This window comes from Cornus florida, unplaced genomic scaffold, assembly GCF_030987335.1.
Source record: "Cornus florida cultivar Cherokee Brave unplaced genomic scaffold, ASM3098733v1 CherokeeBrave_3.0.0_Hap2_Chr08, whole genome shotgun sequence".
Lineage (NCBI taxonomy): Eukaryota > Viridiplantae > Streptophyta > Magnoliopsida > Cornales > Cornaceae > Cornus > Cornus florida.
Genome location: NW_026775578.1, coordinates 3,391,922 through 3,412,377, shown reverse-complemented (window position 1 = coordinate 3,412,377; position 20,456 = coordinate 3,391,922). Strand labels below are relative to the sequence as shown.

The 20,456-nt window shown below is 34.9% G+C and overlaps 2 protein-coding genes across 4 annotated transcripts; both read right to left on the bottom strand.

The window, feature by feature from the left end:
* Positions 1 to 391: 391 nt before the first annotated feature.
* On the bottom strand, positions 392 to 3,033 carry LOC132268942 (uncharacterized GPI-anchored protein At3g06035-like). Of its 2 annotated transcripts, XM_059769872.1 has the most exons (3): positions 2,763 to 3,033; positions 1,186 to 1,242; positions 392 to 1,039 (listed from the first exon to the last, which is right to left on the bottom strand). In XM_059769872.1, exons 1-3 carry the CDS (start codon positions 2,845 to 2,847, stop codon positions 525 to 527), a joined length of 657 nt encoding a protein of 218 aa, XP_059625855.1. In that variant the 5' UTR covers positions 2,848 to 3,033; the 3' UTR covers positions 392 to 524. The 2 variants fall into 2 exon arrangements, with proteins under 2 accessions (XP_059625855.1, XP_059625856.1); XM_059769873.1 differs by lacking the exon at positions 1,186 to 1,242 and having other exon boundaries at positions 2,763 to 3,026.
* A 5,554-nt stretch (positions 3,034 to 8,587) lies between these two features.
* Positions 8,588 to 16,303, bottom strand: LOC132268939 (transcription factor BHLH42-like). Of its 2 annotated transcripts, none has more exons than XM_059769869.1 (8): positions 15,741 to 16,303; positions 15,350 to 15,607; positions 12,226 to 12,325; positions 12,046 to 12,063; positions 11,848 to 11,904; positions 11,148 to 11,679; positions 9,836 to 10,692; positions 8,588 to 9,188 (listed from the first exon to the last, which is right to left on the bottom strand). In XM_059769869.1, exons 1-8 carry the CDS (start codon positions 15,842 to 15,844, stop codon positions 9,108 to 9,110), a joined length of 2,007 nt encoding a protein of 668 aa, XP_059625852.1. In that variant the 5' UTR covers positions 15,845 to 16,303; the 3' UTR covers positions 8,588 to 9,107. The 2 variants fall into 2 exon arrangements, with proteins under 2 accessions (XP_059625852.1, XP_059625853.1); XM_059769870.1 differs by having other exon boundaries at positions 12,046 to 12,060.
* Positions 16,304 to 20,456: the final 4,153 nt, after the last annotated feature.

Here is a 20,456-nt window from a genome sequence, read left to right as displayed (position 1 = left end):
TTATTTTTATTTTTTGAAAGTTAAAACAATTACACACATACTCTATCTCCACCGAAACTCGAACCCAATCTTCCTTTTGGAAAGAAGGGGTGATACGACTAAGCCAGTTGGTCCTTTGGTGCAAGTATTGATCTTTCACAATCGAGTTGGAGCGTGTTCCAATCTTTCCATGTGCATGGTCTTGCAAAGCGGTTATGACTGCTTACGTGTTTGCGCTGATATAGCTATTGAAACACTGTACATAATGGGAGAGTTTGAATGGGTGGTGTTTAGCCAGATAACATCCAAGGAAAGGAATAGGATGAATTGGTCGGTCCTCAGCTTATCTGTGTGTAAGCAACCTGAATACTTTTTATCAAGTTGATGAAAAAAAAAAAAAGATTATAGTAAATGACAAAATGACAAAATTCATATTCTCTAAGTTCTCATCCTCACAATTATTGATAACATCTGCAGTTTTCATCAACCAAAGAATGTGTTAAGAGATAATTTGAGAAAAAGGACGGTCAAACTTGTAACCAGTCTCAGCTCAGCGGGACGAGAAAGGTTCCCAACAGCAACAACAAAGGCATCAAGTTTTGTGTCAAACCAACAATGGAAGTCGAAGTTGCAGCGTTGTCAGTTGTGAAGCTACCTCCAGTGGTTTTTGTGCTTAAAACAACCACCACCCAGTCGCCTTCCGAACCAATCCCAGCTCCAGTGTAAGTGCTGTCATTGAGATATTGCGAGTATTGGGACTCTGTATAATTTGTGAGCACAAGGCTTGGGACCAGGTTGGGAACACAAACAGGCATTACTACACCGTCTCTTGTGTCAGTGATATTTAGACTACATTTGGCTAATAGGTCCGGGTAGTTGGAGAACTGAGGTTCAGTTCCGGGAACAGTGTCTGCTCCGGTAGTATTGGAACATGGTTGATTCTTGAACTGGTTTGCTATTTCATCTGCAAAACAGTCTGCATTGCTGTTCTCACCAAGGGAGGTGAGGTTTAAGGATGTTCGATAGCCATTTAGACTTTGAAGTAGATTCTCCTCCTCATCTGCATTATCATCCAGAACTTCTAAAGAAATTAATACGAGTGATAAAGTGGAGAAAAATGAAGACACATATTGAAGGTAATACTTCAGTAAGAATTGTTTAGCAACTATTATAAACTAACAGGTATTTTTTGTTCTCAAAGGCTACCATTGAGGCGTGACGCCATTTCCTTGAAGAAATTTTGTCTCTCTCCATTTTGAGGGCCTAGCAAAGCAAGAAGATGAATTTCTTGTGGAAGGTCATTTGCAAAAATATATGTTACATTTTATTTAAAATAAATTAAATTAAATTTTCTTGAAAACAGCTAGCAGAATTGTTTTCTTGATTTTGGTCATTGTGAAGAGAAGAATGTAGCAAGGGTCATATTATGATTTTCTCTAGTCACAGGAACACATAAAAAGCATTTCATAACAGTATTATTGTGCTTATAACACTTAGCTAATATTAGATCAAGTCCTCAAGAATGTTTATATGCATTTTGAGAATATATGAATAGAGGCAAAGATGGCGTAGTCACGTAGTGCTACTAAACCACATGAATCTCATTAACAATATTCAGCAATGAGCCATCCACAATCCTCAGAAGCCTTTCTTGAAGGATTTTTGTTAAATTAGAGTACAAGATTCAGGATTTGGCAAATTATTGTTTCAACATAACTTGTGAAAAAGAAGTTCTCTCTTTGTATTTGTGCTTTACTGTAACTTAAATGTGGCGAAATTAGCTTTTTGGTACAAAGCATATGTAAAGACGGGAAGGATCTACTTTTAAGTTTAAGCCCCACAACGAAGAAGATATTCACTGATTAGAACAGAACAAATTCACAATTTTCCTTAAAATGTTACAAGAGAAAGAGATCTAATGAATATTGTTGCTTACATTTATTTTCTGGTCATTTAGAGTGAAATGAGCCATGGTTGTTGAGAAATTGGCTGCTGATGGTTGTAGATCATGATGCAATAATAACTCTTGGTTAAAGGCTCTGCTTTGATGATTTCTTTGTTCTTAAACACATTCGTAGGCCTTCGGGCTACAATCGGCCTAGGATCCTAGAAACGACTATTAGCAACACAATTTGGGAATTAAATTTGCAAGAACTCAAGATTAGTATCTCAAACATAACTGCTAAGATTGTTTAATTAAAGGGTTCAAACATGTTTTTCTATTTATTAATTATTTGTGAATTAAACTTTTTATGTGTAATGTGTCTTGGATTTAGTTGTGAAACAACAAGACTGTGCTTCTCATGTATAAAAAATATTTTCAGTGATTTTCCCTAGCTTTAACGTCTCATCTATAGAAGTTGGCCTAAAGCCCTAATTTTTTCACTGCCTTCCTAGATCCATTCCTCATTAACTTCGAATCATGCTAAATATGATTAAATCCAACATCAAACAACAGCAAAAGATGCGAAAAACGAGCCGATACAGAACAAAATCTAGACAGATAAAACATGCATATTCCTCTTCAACATACATACCCTTTTTTTTTTTTTTTCGCATTCTGTTCAGATCTTCCTTTGATTAGATGTAAGAAACATATAAAGAATCGAAGCTTTTTTCTAGCTACTTATCCAAAGGGGAAAAAAAAGAAAAGAAAAAGGTGATTTCCAAAATACATATAGGTATTGTGCTAGCGTGCTACTACATCAGAAACATCCAGATGTATATAAATATGTGTAGCAAATATATATATATAGAGAGAGAGCATTTGAAAGATTTCTTACCTGAGGAATAGGCAGGATAAGAAAGCAGGAGAATGGATTGAATAAGGACATAGAGAAGAAGGTGATGTTTATGAAGAAATGCCATTTGCTATGAAATTGGATTACAGAGTCTCTGGTACTGGCCCCAAATTGACTATGTTAGAAGAGAGCCGGGAGAAGTACCTTCCTCAGTGGGATACTCTCTCTCTCTCTCTCTCTCTCTCTCTATCTATATATATATATATCTGTTGCGTGTACCCTTGGCTACATTTCTTACTCAAACTAACTTCACAAGCAAAGGGAGCCTGCGATGTACTCTCTATGATATTCCTTGATGTGGTGCTGTCAATTCACGTGTTTGGCACGCGGTCCTTCACTGCTTTGCTTCTTTTTGTGCATTGTTCTTGGTCCTCCTTGTATGGGTCGCAATTTCGTATAAGAAAAAATATGTAAATTAAATTAAAACTGACCTCGAGTTTAGAGCGAGTGGATTTAGTGCTGAACCCGTTCAATTATAAAGACCTCACCCAGTCAGTCACTTCTCCTATGTGTGTACGGGAAAAAAAAATTATAGAGACCTCACTCATCATCGAAAGGAGAATTATCTAAAGACCTCATTTCTCATTCAAATATGAGAATCATCACGAAACCTCACATTTGAGATTTTAAGCTGGCACTCTCTCTCTCTCCCTCTCTCTAATTGTAAATCTATTTATCCTCCTATATTGTAGTTCAAGAAAATATTTCATTTTACTACTCTAATTTTTTCGATAGTTTAATTAAAAACTCGTCTCAAATTAGGGACGGTGATGGTAATTATGGTATGGTTGATTTTTCAAAAAGAGTTGAATACAATTTCAGCGTCATTCTTACTCATTAGAGCATATCAAGATAAGGACACATCGTGTCTCAAAACTGGACACTTGAATCATAAATTTTCCATAAACATGCGCACTAATATGGAAAATCTAGTATATGAGGATAATAAATGTGATCACAAAATAAAATTGTCTTTACCTGAGCCAAATACAACCTCCAACTAATTAAGTAAATTAATGTTGTCAAAGAGAAATATGCATGCTTACTGTACAACATTAGCGGCAAACCCTTAGTCATGGGATCAACAATATATATTTGTGTACTAATGTGCTCAATAAACATTAATTGGTTCTAAATCCTCTATTTCACAATAAGGTATTAACGGTTATATTTTAGACCAATTTGAACTCTTGTTGTTTCTTTAATACAAAACTGTAGTGGAATTATTAACCTGAAGTCCAAAACTGATGTTTTATAATGCATGAAATGCAGCCTTATAACATGCAAATAAAATCTGCTTCCATCAATTATAATAAAAGTAAAATAATACTTGAGGTGGATTTGTATACTATCCTGACAACTAGCAAAGTCAGTTTTTTCCCCCACCCCAAACTTGTCGATCTTATTATAAAACATATGGTTCTTAATCATTTGCAGATACCTTATAAATTTCTTTGCCACTCACTATAGATTCTGTCACAGGGATAAATTCTGAACATAAATCTAGTGGCCTTGTGATGGCACTAAGCCAGAAATATGAACAACTTTTCTCTGAATTTCTAACTTAGCTCAGCTAACTCACACTTGCTACCTAGAACACACAGCAAGTAAAACACTCACACACACAAGTATAGTTGCAAGAATGTAAAGACAACACCCACGAATTTACAGAAGCACAAGGCTTCCAACCTTTTACTATTATTCACAAAATAGTATAAGGAAAGGCCTCAACCTGCAGAAACATACAAGAGTCTCTCACAACACAACTCTGTGTCTCACTCTCAATCTGCCCTCTCTACAGAACTCACATTAGCAATATATAGGTAAACTCTCAAAACCGCTCACAACTGCCCACTAAAGTGGTGGATGACACTCCCATCCACCCACAACTACCCAATAAAGTGGTGGATGACACCCCCATCCACCTAGGGTCATGTTGGCACCCACTAAGTGTGCCAACACTACATATGTAGTTGACAAGCCCAACTGCTAGCTTGTTGGCACGCTCTGCTCATGCCACTTGTCCACAGGAAGTTACACATTATCTGCCACCTTCTATATATCAGCATAGTGGAAGAAAACCGACTCTAACCACTTGTGTGTTGTCCCATCAAATTTGTGCCACATGCATGGGAAGTTACTCAGCACACCCCCACTCCCCATAATATATGCATATGAGTGGGAAGTTGGGAAGTTACTTAGCACACTAGTGGAAAGTATTAGTAACTTCCCCCAACCAACTGAGCCCACTTAGTGGTAAGTGTTAGTAACTTTCCCCCAACCAACTAAGCCCACTTAGTGGGAAGTGTAACTTCCCCCAACCACCTGAGCCCACTTAGCCATCTTCTGTAACCATGAGCCATGTCTAAGTCCCCTGAGCCAACCTTGCACGCTGAGCCTTGCTTACACCCACTGCCTTGTGCCCATGTCCCTGACTTAACTATGCCACATGTCCATGACTTGTATGGTCCATGCTTTAAGCAACACTTGAGCCAACCTTGTGAACTTAGCCCGTGCCAAGCCCACTAATCTGCGCCCACATATAAATGTCTCAAAGTGCACGACATCCAAATCGAGTGCCGTATGCGCCAACCATCTCTATGGACTTAAGGTACCTCCCATAAAGATCCCGAGCCAAAACTCCAAGCTTCACTTTTTCGTAATATTTACGAAAATGCCACTGGGCACCCCCAGTGCACGCTGACAGCATCCCATGGCTGTCAGGGGGCTTGTCAAGATCCCAACCCCGTAACAGATCCAAACTAGGATCACTGTGATATATGCCTAACTTTACAATAGCAAATGCTATATTATAGTTAACCATATGCAAAACCTGAGCATACATTAGGTTCTCTAAGGCGTAGAAAATGTCTTTTATCTAATACTGTTATAGATATTTTCTTGGTAATTGGATTACCAAATTTCTCAACCTTTTACAATGGGTGCAATTCTACATTTACAGTGTTATATTTCAACTACTTTCAGAACTTTATCTTAGTAGGTTCTCTGTGACAATCCAAAAATTTCATAAGATTCATTTAGGTGAAACTTAATGCCAATAAAGAGGCTTCACTAACACCTTCATCTCAAATATTTGAGACAAATTGTTTAATATCATGTAAAATAATGTCATAACTATCATTTACATTTAACGCAAAGATGAATTTTACTCCAATTAACTTTGAGAATAACTAAAGCCACACATTTACAGTTGTCAACTAAACTTCCCAGAGTTAATTAAATAATGCCTCAAAATAATGAACTCTAACTGGAATCAATATAACATGTAATAATCTTTCCTTTGGGCCAAAATTATCATATGTTAGTCTCCCACTGGTGAAATAATTTTCACCTTTGAAGCTAAATTAATCATAGAAAACATAATAACAACTTACACTCCTTTGGGCGTAGTGAGTTATCAATTGTGTCTTCTACACTAATTACCTCAATCCACTTAATTGGACAAACTCAATAACCCACCTTTGGGCTTGATCATTGCTTGTCTTTACTAAACGCCAACACAATTCTTAAACTTTAATAAAATAATAATTTTGCAACTAACTACAAATATCATTAAAATTTTCACGAGTGTGCCACTTTGGTGACTAAACACTCAATCAAACTTAATAACACTTGTGCTTAAAATTGCAAAATATGATTCAATTTTCCCGAATGAATCAAACATATATATATACAAATTATGCAATAATTTATAACATAAGGCACATACATAATTATGTATATAATTTTAATAACATCTATAATTTCATTAACTTATATGCTATGAACTTTAAATTAATCATTAATTATGCCATGTATATCATCAAAGATATAAAACATTCAACTAGTGATAATAATAGATATAGAAATGACATATTTATGAAAATTATTAAAGCACTAAATCAAATCTCAAGCCTTAAAATTTATGCATGCTATAGAATAAAGAATCTTATGTGTCATATAATGTAAGAAATATTTAGTAGAATCGTGTACGCTCTAATTAAGTTTAAGAAATTTCTAGTAGAATCGTGTATGCTCTAATTGAGTTTGCTATGGGTCTATAGCAAAACACCCCTAGAATACTACATGCATAACTCTTGATGCATAGACCGCAAATACAGGTGCATGCAACACGTATAATCAATAGCTGCATAGACGATTAAAATCCAAAAGACACGCCTATTGGTTAAAATCCAAAAGACATGGTTATTGGTTTAAACTCAAAAGACATGATTATTAATTTCATAAGACATGACTATTGATTGAAAATCAAAAGACATGACATCCATATATATATATATATATATATATATGTCGAATGAATATTTATGACCCAAACTAAAACATGTCATGGTACGATGTTGTATGAGTGGTACTATTTCACTAATAACTAGGGATGGCAATAGGGCGGGGTGGGGCGGGGATCTCATTCCTCATCCCCATCTCTGCTTAAAATTTCACCACCACTCCTATACCCGCCCCCGCCCCCGCCCCCGACCTCTTATCTCCATCCCCGCCCCATCCCCGACTCCAGCCCCGATTAACATATATTATTATTTTTTTTAAAAATATAATTTTTCTTATTTTCATATATATAATAAATCTAATTTAGTAATAAATTATTAAATGTAAGAGTATATTAGTAATTTAATACTTAATCGGGGCGGGGCGAGGCGGGGCGGGTTTACCCCATCCCCGGCTCCGGCGGGTTTTCAAAATTTACCCTCATCCCCATCCCCGTTTACATAAAAGAGTCTCCATCCCTGCTATAAACGGGCGGGGCGGGGACCTGACGGGGATGGGGAATTTTCCATCCCTACTTATAACGTTCATAAACAGTCGTGACCTCTTGATATAATTGACAATAGGTAACACTGGTACATGAATGTTATAAATTCATGTTGCCGCTTAACGTGATATGTATGACACCCAAATAAGCGACATTTATTACATTTGTAACATTACATCTGTAACGTGATTAAATTTATTTACTTCTAAATATGATTCTCTTTAGATTGAGTAATTCATTCTAAAGAAATTAGAGAGACGTTATAATAAATAATTGCGTGTGAAAGAAAATATTCATGTTGTTGTGATTGATAATTACTTATTGGAGAAGTGTTTTCCTTTCTTATTCCTTACTTTGATGGAAAGTAGAATTATATTACTAAAAGCAAAACTGATCATCTCTCTGTCTTTATAAAAGTGCATATACTCCATCAATTATGTACGATTAATGATACAACACGTAAAAGTTTTATGTGTACAAAAGGCCAAAAGAGAGAAACCAGTTTCCACCTTTGCCTGTTGATCAGAGTTGCAGATTAGTTCGTGGTTAAATGATATAGACGTTGGATTTAATCTCAACAAGGTTTGATATCATGAATCGAGATATTTATATCTAACCATTTATTTATGCATTATAGATATGTGAAAATTATGAAGTTCTAAGATATTGGAGCCTTCCGGTGTGAAAACAAAAAAATATTGTTGCCATCAGCATGTTAACCGTGCATGGAAAATATTCATGTTAAAATAACTGTGTGATGACATCGTATAGAGACTGATTCATATATTTCATATTTGCATATTAGCAGAAATTTTGAAGACGTTGTACATACATGTTTGTAATATAATATAAGCATACTAAATATGCTTTCCACACACATGGAATTTACGTATATAAATATTTTATCACGATATATATACATAAAATACAAAGTATATATATATATATATATATATATATATATATATATATATATATATATATATATATATATATCCTTATCCATCTCAAACATGTATTATATATAAATATTATACTATACTATTAACAATATAATGTTAACAAATAAATCAAATTTATGCATCAGAATCCATGTTGGCTCTGATACCACATGTAAGAAATTTTGAATACAAATAAACTCATGGATCTAATGCATAAATTTAATAAGAAAACATATCCGATATGAAACTCATTATGAAACTCTATTTAAGAGAATTACAACAGAAACAATCTTCAACCTTTTCCTATGTCTGTAAAATCGGATAATGGACTCTAGGGCCTTTTACGCATATATATAATAAGGGTTATGACCGTTTCATTTATACGTGAAGAGATGTGTGGTTCTATCAACCGACACAACTCTTTACATGTGACTATTAATTTTAAGAGTGTAACCTCTCTTATATGTATATATAAATAATATATTTAATTAATTATTGATAGACTACTAATTTACTTACACTTCAATGTCATTTGTCAAATTTCCTCATGAGGCTAATCAAATTCGAGACCCATATATATATATATATATATATATATTACTTGGGGAGAATTATTTTATGTATTGCTCTCTTCACTTCCATAATGTTTGGTTTCTTCCCCTTAGCATTCTCCTTCACCTGAGTATGAAATTGAAGATACAAATAGTTAGCGTTTTATTAAATTCAATACTATTTTGGAAGCAAAAGATGACATAAGATTATCAATTTTCTAAGTTAATGACCTGATCAACTGCTCCCACTATTCACCCATAAATTAGATGAAGGAAACTGTTTTTTAACTTGAGAAATTTAAATTTCCCTGATCGAACACCTTTTTTATTGGTGAGTTATATGCAAATAAATAAATAAATAAATAATAATAATAATAATAATAATAATAATAATAATAATAATAAAATGGGACTTCTCAGTTCTCAACTTCTCACTTCTTTATATTTATTGTATCTGAACAATCAACAAATTTTCGTCAAAAAATTATGTTTATCTATTCGGCTTAAATAGCACCAACATTCTCATTTCCTAGTCAATGGACATACCGTGACAACAATCATCAAATAACGTCCTAGTAAATTTTTACATCGGGTCTTGATGTAAAGCCTGATAAAAAATGGGCCGTTCCTATTATAGATGGGTTCGAGGCCCAGACATACTAATGAGTCCAATAGAGCGCAAGCACGGAGTGCTCCAGGATGGCCGGGACTCGTCGTGGATGCTTAAGTAAATCAGTAGTAAAATATGACGGCCCAGATGAATAGATCACATACCTTAGCCCTCAATTTGACAACAAAGACTCCATGGGTCAACGATGACTGGACGGTTGTGATCTCAAGAAGAAGGCCCCACAGCATCTGCATAACATCCAGCAACAACCCTTCCCTGTACGGACACTGCAGCTCCACCAGCGCATTGCTCTCTATTATCGACACCTGTACCTCCAAACCAACCCTCGCCACCGTATGCGGCGGCGGAGACTCCACTGCCTCCGGCTTCGCGCCACCGCTCCCCTCCCCAATCCTCCTCAACTCTCTCTTGTCCACCAGCGTGACCCCACTCCTTTTATCCTTCAAGTTCAACCCAGTCGTTCTCTGTGGGTCCATCGCCAATCTGGACCGTTGATCCATCTTTATCTGTAGTGCCTCGAGGCTATGAATCTTCCTGCGTAACTGCTGCACGTACACGATAGTGTCTCCAAGAATTGAGGCCTCGTCCATTTTGGTCACGAAGGGGACTAGAGACCTCAGTAAGATGAATCGCTCGTTGAGCTTCTGTCGACGGCGTCTCTCCGCTAGGACGTGGTTGGCGCTGAGCTCGTTGGTGGCGGTATTGGCTTCGTGGTACCTGGGAGAATTGTAGTAATGGCATTTGTTGTGGAGGAAGGGAACGGTGAAGAGAATGTACTTAAGTAGCCACTGGGAGGTGCCTTTGACAGCGTCATGGAGGAGATAGTGGTGGTGGTCGGAGCGGTTTGGCCACTGACAGAAGGCTGAGTGGGTGGAGTACATGAGGTGGTGAGTGGACGGTGATTTGGACCACGGGATGGATTGGTGGTGGTGGAGGATGGCTGAGACTGTGTGAGTGTAGTGGGTGTCCTCTTGTGAAAATTCTTCCAATGGAAGGGCTCCTATGCAAATAAGATAAGGGAGTTAAGATGTATGAGTAGGATTTATTTATAATTTTCCTTTAAAATTTGAAAAAAGATGGATGGATAAAATTTAGATAATGCATGCATATCTAGAGTTGTGAGTCGTGACAATAGTCAGATTGAGACCACTCGTACGTTTGATGTGAATTCTACCAACCCGCATATAATGGAGTTTGGGATGAGTAAGTGCATGACGTGGTTCCACATCAGACTTAAACACGTGATAGTGCTCACATGAACATGTTAATGAGTAATAAGGACCGTTGGATACAGTATAACATTTTGTTGGAGATGCAAACTGTGTATGTGTGACGTGGGTATTCAAATATATATATATATATTGGTAATTTATATATGAGGGAAAGATTGGATAATGCTAATTATTAATTTAGAAATAAGACTTGATTTCAGTAATGTATCAGAACTATATTTACCTGAATTTTGTGGTTGAAGGTTGTGGTTTAATGGGCGTTGTAAAAGTGGACACATGCGGGAAGATTCAGCCGGCCTACAAGAGTCAACTTGGCGTTGATGATGGGCTGCTGCTTGCAGGTGAAAATCCTCCTCCAATTTATTATTAATGGAGGCATCGTCTGGTGAACCGAGCCAAAAATCCTCAGACATGTCAAGTTGAATCAGCTCAATTGGCTCAGCCGCTGCATGAGCCACGACTACTCCCTGATCAGTTACACCGCAGCTGTTGTGCATATCACCCTCTGAATTCAATTCTTCTTCTTCTTCTTCATCTTCTCCATCATCATCGATTTGATTGGCATTTGCCGGTGAATCGACATGTGCATATATGGCAGCCAGCATTGAAGGTGGGTGTAAACGTGAATTCTGTGATGAGGTTGCAGGTAGGTTAGAAATGGAGTGCTCGGAGAGGGCAGGTTTTGGAGGCTGCGTCAAGCTCTCATCAGTGAAGAAGGTCTTCACATGCTGGACAAATCCTAGGTTCTCTTGAACCTGCAGTGCCAATAAGTGTTTGATATTTAGATAGTATTAATTAGCATTTTCAATATCAATAAACAGCGCGCACTACTCTCTATACAACATGAAATCCTTAATTCTCTGAATAAATAAGATGAAATCCTTAAGCACTTCACATGTGGAAGAACGTTGGTAGATGATCACCATTTCTGTTGTGCCGAGTTCGACTACACCATCTAGTAGAGGAATGCATACTACAGTCTGCAGCATCATATATATATATATATATATATTGCAAGGGTTAGGTTTTCCATATATGACTCAACAACAGATGGAAAAAAATAAAATACAAATACAAATATCCAGGCCAGAATGTTACAAAATCGACATGCGGAAAAGTACCTTTATACCAGCACTCTGCTGCGCGCAACAGCATGGAAGTTTCATTGAGAAATAGAGAGAAAAAGAAATATTTTTAGTAGTTTGTGTTGAAGCTAGTCGATATAAAGAAATAAGATATATATTAATATTGTTGTTAAGGATATACGGGGTATCAGACAAGTAGAAGAGATGTGATGGTACCTTGGCAAGAATAGCTCGGGAAAATACTTTGCTATCCTCCTCATTTGCACCAGTAACTAGCCATACATGCTGCCGCTTTGTGTACGCCTTCCCCGGTAATCTGCAAATTAATCACAATTAATTAATGATGTTAAAGTTAGAGTTAACATCATTAATTAATGAAAATACTTGACTCTTAAGACATGGTACAGAGAGGGCCGGCCATGCATATACAAATTAAGACTATCTCTTTGAATTATAACTTTTCGATTTAATTTCAATTAAAAAAAATATTTGGGTACGAACAGTATGCATTACACTTCTCTCCAACTTCCCGGTATATATGAGACCTAGAATTCTTCCCCCGGGTCAATGAAACCTATAATAAAGACGGAGGGGTGATCAATAAGATTGAATTGAATCGGTTGCCACTTTAGTTCCCACAGATGGAGGGATAGATGTGACTATAGTTCTTGTGCTTTCTTAGCCCCTTTACTAGACCTTTCTTTTTATAAATAGTGAAGCGAACTACAAGAAGGAAGCTAGCTAGCTAGCCCTTGAGAGCTTCAGTGCATGGTTTCAACTCGATCATTGGTACTTTTCTAAAACAAACTTCCATTACTAATAAAATTTCTTTGTTTTCAGTGAGATGAGAAGCATATATAGTGTAATGCGTTGCTTTATGATTATGGATCTGTTGGACAATTCAGATTGTTTTGATGCGGTGGGACTCATGACATCAGCTGGCTCACATGCATCAAAACAGTCAAAGTTGTGAAACTTTACACGGAGTATAATTATATATCGAGACTCTTGTATTAAAAGGATCGAGTATTGTACAATAAGGATTTTTAGATAAAATGATGCTCTACTAGAACTTAATGCATGCATAAGTACCAGCAACAATATATTTATACTCTGAACACAAATCACTGTGTGTCAAGGTTGTTAAAATCGGGATTCTACGTACAATCGTTTTGGACTCCGTAGAATCGGAATCGTAAAATCGGATCGTGAATCGTAAGATTTTACCAAATTGTGAAAAAACAATTGAAACTAACTTCTTAAATAATAAGATCTGTAAAATATAACAAAAATGAGGCCAAAACACACAATATTACACATTCATGAGTTCACAAATCTCAAATCTTAATAATATTTCAAAGTCCGAATATAAATAAAAGAAAATTTAGCTCAAAATAACATGAGTTTACAAATCTCAAATCTTAACCCATCCATCTCCAAAGTTAGAAAATAAAATTACATATCAAAAGTAAACTGCTTCTTCTTTTTTTTTTTTTTTTTTTTTTTTTAAACTGAAGAAATAAGAAGACCTTTTTGTCCACCAATCCAAGTGTTACGGTGTATGTGACCTTATTAGTCACAAGTATGAAATTAATCAAGAGTTAGCACAACAAAATATGAATTACGTGTTAACTTGATCTCATTATATTATCAGTTTAAACTACAAGATTATACATTGGCTGACATATTTGGCAAGTCTTTTAAGCTTTTAAATTATTTTTAATTTTTAATATATATGATAAGCCTTCAAAAAATAAAAATAGTCAAATGAAATCAAAATTTGCCTAAACCTGTTAGTTACGAGTATGCATTTTTGAGATATAATTGATCATTTTAATTTTTTATAATTAAACACAAAAATATATTATGGAACATCAACATACATGGTAAAAATAATTGATATATATACATATATATATATTTCTTTTTCTGCCACTAATGAAAAATAATTTATATTTTATATAATAAATATTTAACTTTGTATACTACACTTGGGCCAGGCCTCTTTTATTTTATAGCCCGGAGGAAACCAACCAAAAAATAAAAGAAAGCCCAAAAATAAAGGCCCAAACAACCAATTTCGTAGAATCGTGTAGAATCGTACGATTCAGCTTCCGATTTTACGATTCTACCCCCGATTCTATCGATTCTACTAATTGAATGATTCTGCTACGATTTGACTCGATTTTGAGTTCTGAGTCGTAAAATCGTGCGATTCTATAATTTAGAATCGCGATTTTGACAACCATGCTGTGTGTTAACATGCATAACCAAGCTAGAATTACCAACATGCATGTACTTGTATGTAACAATTCAATGCCCATCCGCTTTTGGTTGCTGAATGCTTTAAAGCGCACATGCACACATAGAGAGAGAGAGATTGTGAAGTTAATTTACTGCAGCTGTGACTGATCAACTACGTCATGGAGAATCCACTTTGTATATAGTCTCCCTTTCATTTTCCCAAGAACAAGTTTCTATCATTAATTTAAGTCTAACCAATCTCTTTTCTTCAACAGATAAGATGAGAAAGACAAGCACGTACGGTATCATGAAGCCTCTCATCTAACTTTTTGTAAGATTTCTTGTAACTCAACTAGCATTTATGCACCAGCCTTGTGAAGTACTGATCTGGCAATCAAGAATAGGTTTTGTTTTCACTTGATGCATGCATGTGGTCACCATCATATATCTATAGGTTTAACACTATTGCAATATCTACCCATCATCCTACCAGTCTCAATAACTACTATTCATATGCATGTGTACTTGCTTCCTCGCATTTCATTCACACAACCACCCTCAATTTTATCAATAAATTGAATTTAACTTTCAAAAAAAAAACCACCCTCAATTTTTTACTCCAACTTAATTTCAGAGAGAGAGTGTACTCCATCGCATTTTAATTTCTTCTTTCTTCTTGTAGTAAGTATTGAATTGTGTGCACAATTTGGTGATGTCCTAGTCTGGGCTGGAAAGGTAAATCGAATTTATACAAGATAGAGAGAGGTAGAGATAGATAATTAAATCAATGCGGTACACTAGCTTGTACATATTTGACAAGAGGGTAAACCAAAATAAATCATTAATTAATCGTGCATGACTGGTAAAAAAAAACAAAAAATCATGCATGACCCATAAAATTTTCTTCGTTTACTTGATTTGAAATAAGTCCACTAATACAGAAAATAAAATTAAAGTACATAGACCATATACATATAACTGATAAAAATACAACCTAATTGATAGATATATATATATCCTTATATATTTAAAGTAAACATGCTTTAGTGAAAATCAGGTAATTTATGAGTTAACTAATTACTATAGCAAAACTTACCCTACTCCAGGAGAGAAAGAGAAGGAGACACACATGAGATAGAACCACTCCAACTCTGTCAAATCTTCCGGTGACAGTGCAGCAGAGGGTCGCCGTGCTGGCTGGTTCAACTGATCTCCTGTAGACAGTGACTCATACAGCTCTCTGAGCTGCTGGCTTCGTTGCAACGATGCCTCCTCGGCACTGACTTCCATTGGCTGCACTGTCTTCCTCGTCTTGATGGCTCCATTGTAATATCCATCTCCCCACACTAACATCCTATACCATGCAGTACCATTCTAATGATCATAAACGTACATGATCTAAACTTCTAAACCTAATCCAAATTGAATACGTACCCCTTGTGAATACAATTCTTTACTCTTAACAAATAACGAATTAAAATATATACCTTTGTTGGGGACATAATTGCCAGAAGAGACTATATGTCCATTGAACCGCTTGCACTGCAGTCTGTAACATAGTCTGGAGCTGCCTACTTGGCGACGCAGCCATTTCAATCTGCTGCTGCTGCAGAGTTGTCACTACCACACTTTCTTTAATCTTCCAAAGATTTATCTTTCCATCTATCAAATTTAATTTGAGAGAGAGAAAGAAGAGAAAAGAAAAAGAAGAAGAAGCTGAATATACCAGTTTAATTCAAAGGATCATCTAGCTAAAAATCAAACCCCAGGGCCCTTAAACCACTAAAACAGTGTGTGTTTTTGTGTGTGTCACTGTGTGTATGAGAGAGAGAAGAGAAGGTGTGACTTGTAGGTGAGAAGGAAAAGGCAGATGATGATTTTGATGGAGAGATTCAATTTTCAATTGATGTTATAAGAGAATGATGTAGCTCTAAGTGGAAGATGGTTGTTAGTTTAGGGAGATGGGTAATATTTTTAGGGATAGAGAGAGTTTTATAGGGTTTGAGAAGTACCATTTTTTCATATCTTCTTTGATTACTTCGTCTACTTTTGCAGAAGAGTTTGACACTCTTTTAAACGAATATATGCATGTCACTGTTACACAAAGACTTTTATTTTATTTTTTTTCTTGAAAATTTACACAAGAATGTTATTTGTGTGTAATGAACTTGACATGCATCATTTAAAAGTAGAAAAATGATTTGTTGGCTGATTTGTTTATTAAACCTATAACTTTTAATTGGTCATGCATGGTAAACATGAAGAATCACTTGTATATATATATGTGTGTGTCTATTCATCTTATTTTTTTTGTTAAGAGTTTGGCCGAGATCTTTTATTTTCTATCATGAGTGTGAGGCAAACTAAAATGCACACAAAGAAAGTAACAAGTTTGGGCCAAAGTAAAGTAAAATATTTTTCATAAAATATTTTTTTATTTTTTGGTGTTTGATTGCCGTAAAATAATTTATTTATCAATTTATATATATATATATATTGGTGACTGTGATCACAGCCATGTACCATATCATCATTCTCGTTGTAAATGCATGGGATGAACAGGTCCAGCTGAGTTTCACTAAATATCTTTTTCTTCCTAACCTTCGTATCAGCCATATATTGTTTTTTTGGCAATTTCATTTCACCCAAGTTTTCTTTTTGGTGACTTCTATGGGATTCAAATAGACAGAGAGAGTTTACTTTGGTAATGATGGACAACTGGGCCTAATTGGCTCATAATAGGTCCAAATGAATGACCCAATCAATTTGGACCTAAACCATGTAGAATAATGGGCCTAATATATTTGAAGTTAGCCAGCCTGGAATTGTAGTTTCTGAAGCCCAAATATGAAATTATACTACATCCAGGCTCAATGTCCAAACTCCTGATAGCATCCTTGATAGCAAATGGTATCAGGAATTATTGGGCTAGGGCTAAAGTGGCCCAAATAGGTCAAAACAGAAAGGCCCAAGAAAAATAGACCTCAACCTAGCCCATGTTTTCTTGTGGGTAAGCAACACATGCACACAGTGGCGAGCCACCACGTTGGGGGACTAGCGGAGGACTTTTTATTTAATTATATTTTCTATACAAATTTTACTTTTTTAATAATTACAGGTGCCCATTAAACTCCTTAAAAATTCACAAAAGTCCTTGAGACAAACTCCAAAATTCAAAAAGACTCCTCCTTTCTAATTTACTGGTCTAATATGTTTCTCAAAATTCAAACAATAAACATCCTTTCTCTTTGGACAATACTTATGTCTTCATCGGTGATGATGTACATCATCTCACTGTTGATATTGACTAATAACAAATTGACACGTTTTTTTATTTTTTTTTATTACCAAATTACACTATCTCTGATTTAAAATTAAAGAAGACGTATCAATTTATTATTAATCTACGTCAACAATGAGAACAATGCACATCCCATTTTGAGTTAAATCCCCGTGTAATGAATAATGCTCTTATCCGTTGGGAATGAGTGGGCAGGACAGGAAGCGAGAATGTCAAATTCTTGAGCTACAAGGTCATAAAGTTACTCGAGTGTTTGATAGATAACTATATATGTATCTATATATAATTCAATTTATGCGTATATAATATACACACACGTCTGTGTGTCGGCTTTTACCTCACAACCACTTATGAATGATAAAAGTGTTTAAACCCACGTCACAAATTGTATTGGGTTGCCTAGCTTGTAGTCCTCTGAAGCAAATCAGGTGCAGTAAGATTACGAAACTCTCGTGCATATACAACGTGACAGCCACTTTACACGGCCCCAGCACCAGTAGGAGTCGAGTCGAGTTGAGTCTCAATATATCACGTGTATCGAGAGAAACGGCCCAAAATATGAGAGAGAATAGTTTTCATTAGACCTGAATCCTCTGTTGTATAATACGGGTATGTGCATATATTTCAATCACAACTCTTGAACGTTATAAGGCACTCGCACTGTTACTCTATACATATAAATTTGTTTATTAAGATGCACATGTCAATCCATCTTTTTCAAAAAACTGAAAAAGAGTTAACGTGCAATATATTGTCAATCGTTGAATGAGATAAAACTTTACGACAATACGGACTAAGCCAGCGGCCACCATAGGTAAACTAAGGCAGCGGCCACCATAGGTAAGTATGGGTGGATGGGGAACCTCATGATTATAGGCATTGAAGATAGTAATAGGGGCCAACACAAGCTCAACTTTGTCACCTGCAACAGTTAATTGTCACGTGTGAGAGACAAAAACCTAATTCGGCTTAAACTAGAACTCTATCTGGTAGTGTTATTGTGCTCCGGTGACAGCATCCCATTTCCTTTAGCGGCATAAGCGGGCATTAAGTGGAACCTCCACTTATCACGTTATCAACATTTTTATTTATTTGTTAGGTACTCAACTTTTGTTGTTATGGAATAAAATCAGTCCAGAAATCAATTAATATCAAGGGCAATGGGCACTCTCACACTCCCGTTTTGCAATAAAGACAGACAGATACAATTTAAAAAGAATGTGATTCAATTACCCTCGAGTTTACAAACTTGAACAACACTACCTTCAATTATGATAAGTGTACGTAACTACTCTTTGATTTCTGAATTGATCCATTTAAATCATTAAAGTACAATATTAACCTCTAACACTGTGGCCGCTAACGTCATATGAATACAGAAAGGGTGCCGCTAGGAATTTTTAATTGGGGTGGTCAAACTAGTAATGAAAAATTAAATTTTAAAATAATATAAAATCATTGTAAGAAAATTTGTGTGTGCATGTTTAATGTATATTGTTAAAAATGTGTCTATAAATAATATGCAAGAAAATTAAAAAAGAAAAGTTGTGGAGTGAATCATTGTTGTTATCAAGTAAATAAATTTTTTTTTTCTTTCTAATTCATAACAAATACGTTGTAATATTTATGTTTGTGTAGGAAGATATATGTGTGTAAATATAGTATATTGTTATAATGATTACCATAATAATTAATAGGAGTAGTTTTTTTTTTCAAAATTTGATCTCTTATAGCAAGAGGTTTATTGGATTTTGAAGGATTACAGGTAATTTCATTTTCAAACTATCTTTAATATTAGGGAACCATAAATAAAATTTTTTTTAAAAAAAATTCGAGGGATCAACTTTAATTTTATATAGAAAACAACTATTAATATTTATGATTTAGTATCATAAATAGAGTGTTGCAAAAAAAATTGAGGGGACCAACTTTAGAGCATATCTAGCAGTCCTTTAAAATATTATTTTATGTAAAATATATAATGCCATGTATGATAGTGTAATTTTATTTTATTTTATTTATTTTTTATTTTTTTATTTTTTTTATCTCCAGCAATCTATTAAGATACACTGCCACGTAATCGTGTGTAAAATTGTTGTATAAGAGCATCTCCAGTAGTTTGTTAAAATACTCTTTTGTATAAAATATACACTGCCACGTATAATGCGAAATTTTATTTTATTTTATTATTTATTATTATTTTTTTAATCCCCAACAATATGTTAAAATACACAAATGTGTAAAATTGTTGTGTATTTTACACAACATTTTTACACAGCCACATCATCAGATTTTCTTTCTCCTCCTTCTTTCTCATTCTATTAACGAATCAATCCTATATTAAGAACATTTGTAAAAATTATGTTTGACACTAGTTAATTGTTATTGGTGGATATATTTTACACAAAAGGTATAAAACAACAATTGTAGTTAAAAATAAATAATTCAATTTTTTTATTATTATTTATATAAATCTATTATGACACATTAGATTTACAAAATATATATATATATATATATATATATATATATATATATACACACACACACACAACGATTGGAGATACTGTCCAGCCGTAAGTTAAAACACTCTTTTGTGTAAAATATACACGGTCACATATTTAAAACATTCTTTTGTGTAAAACATACACTGTCACGTATGATGTGTATATTTTTATTTATCTCCAGCTGCCACGTCACTAATGTGTATAATTGTTGTGTATTTTACACAATTACATCAATATATTTCATTTCTCCTCCCCCTTTCTCATTCTATTAACTAATCAACCATATGTTAAGTAGGTTTGTAAAAATTATGAAGGTCCAAATATGACACTGGTTGGTTATTATTAGGGAATATATTTTTACGCAAAAAGTATAAAATAACTGTTGAAGTTAAAAA

What these genes read in the sequence shown, in the direction of transcription:
- LOC132268942 (XM_059769872.1), bottom strand. Translation starts at nt 2,847, where the DNA reads ATGGCATTTCTTCATAAACATCACCTTCTTCTCTATGTCCTTATTCAA. An exon ending in TTATCCTGCCTATTCCTCAG is followed by an intron (nt 1,243 to 2,762) that starts GTAAGAAATCTT and finishes TTGCTTTGCTAG; the next exon opens with GCCCTCAAAATGGAGAGAGA. An exon ending in AATGGCGTCACGCCTCAATG is followed by an intron (nt 1,040 to 1,185) that starts GTAGCCTTTGAG and finishes ATGATAATGCAG; the next exon opens with ATGAGGAGGAGAATCTACTT.
- LOC132268939 (XM_059769869.1), bottom strand. Translation starts at nt 15,844, where the DNA reads ATGGCTGCGTCGCCAAGTAGGCAGCTCCAGACTATGTTACAGACTGCA. An exon ending in AACTCGGCACAACAGAAATG is followed by an intron (nt 11,680 to 11,847) that starts GTGATCATCTAC and finishes TTGGCACTGCAG; the next exon opens with GTTCAAGAGAACCTAGGATT. An exon ending in TTGTCAAATTGAGGGCTAAG is followed by an intron (nt 9,189 to 9,835) that starts GTATGTGATCTA and finishes TTTCATACTCAG; the next exon opens with GTGAAGGAGAATGCTAAGGG.